The following is a 5,704-nucleotide window of genomic DNA, read 5'->3' on the forward strand; positions in this document are numbered from 1 at the left end:
TATCAATATAACCTCTTAGTTCTTTATTTGAATTGAGAATTTGATGTTGTGTAGAAATTGATACTTCCATGCTGCTTTTTGTTTTCAAATTAGACCCAGCAGAGTAAGAATCTCCTTCTTGAGAAGGTTATGCAATGTTTTATTCTAGTCATCTACAAAAATAAATCTTATTTTGGACGTCAATAATAATAATAATAATAATAATATATAACAAAATCAACATATTATAAATAAAATTATAAATATAATAATAAAATAATAATATTATAATACATTGTGTAGTTTAGATTAGATTAGATCCGTTTTGAAAAGTAGATTCGAAATTCAATCCAATCCTTGCGTTTTGCAAAAAATAGAACAAAATCAAATTTAAATTAGTGCAGTTTTAATCAATTTTTTGTTTGGATTAAAGTGGATGAGTGGTTTAATTTAAATCGATTTAAATTTGGACACTAAAAAAAATATTTTTGTCTAAAAAACACACACATACACAAAAAAGTATTCTCATTGATATCATATGTTTTTGTGCTACCCAAGTTTGAATCTAATTTTTAATATTTCTTGAACATAGATTTTTGGCCAAGTTCAATTAGGCATAATAACTACTTTGTTTCCATTTATAAAACAAATAATAAATGTAACCACTTATTTATGCTAATGTTATTTTGTAGTTTTCTTCTAATTGCAAGAATATATTTTCTTTGCAAAAGAGCTTTTCAGGAGATATTAAAAATATTAAAAACAATATATTGTTATTCATATATATATAAAAATATCAAAATAATACTAAAAAGAGAAATAAAATTGTATTTATATTTGTAACAATTAAAAGTTCAAAAATTAAAAGAGTATAATATATCAATTATGATATCACGCAATTAATTTATTCATTTAAATATAGTTTAAAATAAATACAAACATGTTAACAAAGATTACTTTTTAAGCACATATTAAATGTATTATCAAATTATATAATGATTTCACAATATTTATGCTCCTATAAAAATATAATTGATACAATAAAATAATTATTTAAAATTTAATTCAAATTACAATATTCTCGATTTAAATATTTTAAGTTTATAAACCTCTTAGACTAAATTTAGCTTAGACTTGTTCCATAAACCTCTCTTTCATTGGTTGATGAAGATTTTGACCTCCTAATCCCTTTTAAAAGCGGTGTCGTGGACTCTTCTCTTTGCTAGAATTATGAGTACTCATTGGTGATGGAAACAAGATTTAGAATTTGTTTAGACACCATTAAATGAATAAAAAAGAGATTTTTTTTTAATAATTTTTTTTATTGTGTTTAGTAAATTTTTAATAGTAAAAGTAAAAATACTAAAAAAAATAATTTTTTTAAAAAACTATAATTTATATTTTTTTAAAAGATTTTTTTTAAAAAAAAAGGAAGAAATTTTTATATAATAAATAAACAAAAAGTATTTTTATTTTTTTTATTTAAACATAATTAATAAATAAAAAGTTTTTTATATAAAATATTTAAATATAAAATTATTTGTATTTTTATAAAAAAAATTTAAAAAATATTATTTAAAAAAAATCTTTTTCGAAAACGTGACCAAGCGCTTAGCCGGATCTGAATTTGCTCGAGTAAAGAAAAAAGTTGGGACCTTTGAGAAAATTCCTATTCGATAGTATTCTCTGATTCATCCTTCATAAAAATTCAATTCGGATGGTTGACAACAAAAAAGGGAGAAGATTTAGTGCTAACCTAGGATATTGCTGTGAGTTTTGCGGAACTATGGCTGCGTATAAAACAAGCACTGAGAACAAAACATAAAGAACAAACACAAAATTTTGTGTTTTTGTATCCTGTTTAATAATAAATTAGAATAAATTATAAAAATTTAATTTATTTTTTTTATTAAAAAAATTTGAGATAAAAAATATAATAATAAAAAATATAATTATAAAAAATTAATAAAAATAATAAACAAAATAAAAAATAAATTGTGTTCCTTATCAAAATTTTCATGTCTTTCCTGTTAGGATAGATACGAAATACACTAATTCAGTGTTTCTTAATAAATTGTCTTTGTCCATATTTCCGTGTCCCTATCTCTGTAAGCAAACGTAGCCTATAGGATCATAGGATGTTCTTCTCGGCTTGGATCTGATACACAGTCTAGGCTCTGCGAATGTGAAGATTGAAGTGGATTCAGCGGTGGCTGTCAAGCTATGCTCACAAGACTCGAATGAATTTCATACCCTTGCGGCGAGCGTGGCTGCTGCGTTCTTCACTCATCAATGATGTTGCGTTCATCAACAAGAACTTCTCTGATATCTATACACTCAACATTTCGTTAATCAAACACTTGTTCTCCTTACGACTCAAATTTGATATCTATACACTCAATATTGTTGTCAATTGTCTATGCCGTCTGAATCACACTCCCTTTGCCTTCTCCGTGGTAGGGATGATGTTCAAAATCGGCTTGGAGCCCGATGTGGTCACATTTAACAGCATTGTTAATGGTCTTTATATTGAAGGCAATGTGGATTATGCTACTTGGTTTCTTGACCACATGGATTACATGGGATATCAACCCAACGGCCACACGATTGGAAATGGATTGTGCAAGATGGAAACTCATATTTATACATTTTTTGGTGTGTCTCCAAGCTCCTCTTGAATACTTCACATATTTACTCATATAAAGAAACTGGACATCTATTTAGCATAGATTATCTCAATGTTATAACATACTCTTGAGGAACCAAGTACTCCTCTTAAATAAACATATAAAAGAACAAATAGAGTATTTCCTTTTGTGCATCACTGAGGACGATTGCAATTTGTAAAGTCAGTTATCAGCATATCTTTTTTTCTATCTATTCAAACAAAAAGGAGAGGCAAAGGAACTAAGGAAGTATACCAATTGCCGAGGTAAGCATCAAAGTGGTCCCTGAAGTTATCCTCGAGGCTCAAAGTAATCCCTGAAATTAAAAATGTCTAGATCGTCCCTGAAGTTGATCTCCGGTACTCATAGTGGTCCTTCCGGTGAATTTCGTCCAGCTGGCGCAACCGAAAAGCTAACCTGGCGTCGTTGGTGACACGTTAGCAGCCCAACGGCTAGCTGACGTGGCGCAATAAACATTTTGGACTCAATTTGGTCCCTAATTTTAGGTTAAAAACCCTAACCCCCAATTGACTCTCTTCTCCTTTCTTCTCCATCGCACAAGCTGTTCTCCTCTACTCTCCGTCACACTCTTCACTCTTCATTTCTCCGTCACACTCTATACATTTAACCTCTCCGTGCTTCCACTGTCATGGATGCGGCAGGGTGACGTTCTTGTCTCAATTTCTGTATATATTCTAAGCAAACTCGAGACCACTTCTGCCATGTTTGGTCTCCTTGAAGGTTCTTCAACCAAGCATGCTAGGCTTAGCTTAACTAGCTGAATTGCACAGACCTTCTCACTGTTTCCCATGAGACTAGGATCAATGAACAAACCGAGTTTCTCTTCTGCATCATCTTTATCAATGAGATTCAATATGATTGATGAAAGCATCGTCTCACTTCCATCATCCTGCACAATAATAGAATCTTTGCCAGTGATCAATTCCAACAGCACCACTCCGAACGCATACACGTCCATCTTCGATGTGACTCTCCCTGAATCAAGATACTCTGGAGCCATATAACCCCTAGTTCCCACAACATGTGATGTGTAATAAGAACAAGAGCTTGTTACTTCTCTATCTGATTCTTTAGCCAAAGTGAAATTCGCTATCTTGGCCCTTAGATCTTTATTTAACAATATATTGTCAGTGTTTATGGCCTTGTGAACATAGCAAGGATCTGTGAAGTTATGAAGATACTCAAGTCCATTTGCAATATCCACAGCAATCCGAATCCTCTTTCTCCAACATTGGTGTTCTAGGGTTCTGTTTCTTCTCCCAAGCCATTCTCTCAACAACCATTTTCCATGTATTCAAAAACAAGATAGAAGGATCCATCTTTTTCACAGTAACCTTCCAGCTTTATCAGGTTGAAGTGATTGATCCTTCCTAACAAATTCACTTCCTTAGAGGCACCCAAATTCATCTTCTTGATCGCCATGATTTCCCTCTCCTTACCAAATACCCCACGGTAGACAGAGCCTTTGATTCTGTTGCTTGCACTGAAATTCTCATGTGCTTCTTTAATTTCATCAAACTTGTACACTTTGGAAAGAAGCTCAATGCTTGCTAACCCTTCACGTATTTATTCTGAAAACACTTGCTTTGTTCTGCCTCTTCTATCTCCCCTGAAGAAAATTTCTAATCTCTTTCTACGCACAAACACGAGAGATAAAACGACAAACAGAAAAAACAAGAAGCTCGCAGAGGAAGTAAGAGCAACTATGATTCTTTTTCTTTTTGTCTTTGTCTTATCCTTTCTTACAGTGTAAAGAGTAGTTGGAGAAGGTGGTTGACCATTTTGAACTTTGGTTATTGTGCTGTTGGGTTCACTTGTTAATGGAATGAGGACAATTGTGAATGGATATAGCATTTCATTTTCTGAGGATAAACCATTGGCATCAACCATACTACTTGCGTTGACATGGAACTGTGTTGCGATATTAGAGACGTTATCACCCCAATTAACCGAGTAGGTCAGCAAATACTTGGTGCCGCTACCGGCTTGACGCGCCGTCGGACAAGCGCATATGAGGGGCACGTGCAACACCATGCCAGGATGCAAATCAAGAACCCCATAAGGATTGTAACGCTGGAGAGAATCGCACGTGGTTAATCCCTGAAAGGCATCATTTGCTGTTGTAAAATATGTTGGATCTTTTGGCAGAATGTATGTGGTTTGGGCTTGATAGTACTCATCATAATCATCATCATGTTCTCTGGTTGGACAAGAACAATTGAGAGGGACAATGACTTCTTTGCCGGTTCGGAACAATGTGGAATGAGTGGCGTTGTTGAACCTTGCAAGGTCCTCTGGGTTTGAGGAAGTGAGGTTGGAGATTGTGGCAATGGTGTTGTGAGGAGTTTGGGATTTGAATATGAGAAAGGTTAAGCAAGATTTTTGGAATCCATTGCAGGTGTATAGGAAATCTGAAGAAGGACCCTCTGCGTCGTTGTTGCTGCAACTTAGTACTGAGTTTCCTGAATAATTCTGCTGTGACATGATGCCATTTGAAGATACAAGAAGAAAGCTTAGTGTGAAGAGAACAATAGTATTATCCATTGGACTCAGACTCGTGATATGATAGACTAATATTTCTCACATCAGAATACGTAATATATAGTGCAAACGCGGGTTGGATTAAAAAAGTGATAAAATTATTTAACCTAAAATTAGGGACCAAATTGAGTCCAAAATGTTTACTGCGTCACGTCAGCTAGCCGTTGGGCTGCTAACGTGTCACCAACGACGCCAGGTCAGCTTTCCGGTTGCGCCAGCCGGACGAAATTCACCGGAAGAACCACTATGAGTACCGGAGATCAACTTCAGGGACGATCTAGACAAATTTTTAATTTCAGGGATTACTTTGAGCCTCGAGGATAACTTCAGGACCACTTTGATGCTTACCTCACCAATTGCCCAAGATGCTACCCAAGCTTTATATAAATCCCACCATTCTTAAAACACAAGTATCAAAGTTTTCTGCTGATTGGAGGTGAACTTCATGCTTGACTATCTCCCTCTCAATACTTCTCTCCCGCAATTCACGCAGCGAA

General features: G+C 34.0%; 2 protein-coding genes across 2 annotated transcripts; both read right to left on the minus strand.

Moving 5' to 3' along the window:
* Positions 1-3,261: 3,261 nt before the first annotated feature.
* Positions 3,262-4,088, minus strand: LOC140179440 (protein LYK5-like). The gene is made up of 2 exons (XM_072218328.1): positions 3,947-4,088; positions 3,262-3,827 (listed from the first exon to the last, which is right to left on the minus strand). The coding sequence occupies exons 1-2, from the start codon at positions 4,086-4,088 to the stop codon at positions 3,262-3,264; spliced, it is 708 nt and encodes a 235-aa protein (XP_072074429.1).
* A 144-nt stretch (positions 4,089-4,232) lies between these two features.
* LOC140179441 (lysM domain receptor-like kinase 4) lies at positions 4,233-5,210 on the minus strand. Its single transcript, XM_072218329.1, has one exon. It carries the CDS (start codon positions 5,208-5,210, stop codon positions 4,233-4,235), a length of 978 nt encoding a protein of 325 aa, XP_072074430.1.
* Positions 5,211-5,704: the final 494 nt, after the last annotated feature.

Source organism: Arachis hypogaea, chromosome 15 (assembly GCF_003086295.3).
Source record: "Arachis hypogaea cultivar Tifrunner chromosome 15, arahy.Tifrunner.gnm2.J5K5, whole genome shotgun sequence".
Classification (NCBI taxonomy): Eukaryota; Viridiplantae; Streptophyta; class Magnoliopsida; order Fabales; family Fabaceae; genus Arachis; species Arachis hypogaea.

What these genes read in the sequence shown, in the direction of transcription:
- LOC140179440 (XM_072218328.1), bottom strand. Translation starts at nt 4,088, where the DNA reads ATGGCGATCAAGAAGATGAATTTGGGTGCCTCTAAGGAAGTGAATTTG. An exon ending in TTTTGAATACATGGAAAATG is followed by an intron (nt 3,828 to 3,946) that starts GTTGTTGAGAGA and finishes ATAACTTCACAG; the next exon opens with ATCCTTGCTATGTTCACAAG.
- LOC140179441 (XM_072218329.1), bottom strand. Translation starts at nt 5,210, where the DNA reads ATGGATAATACTATTGTTCTCTTCACACTAAGCTTTCTTCTTGTATCT.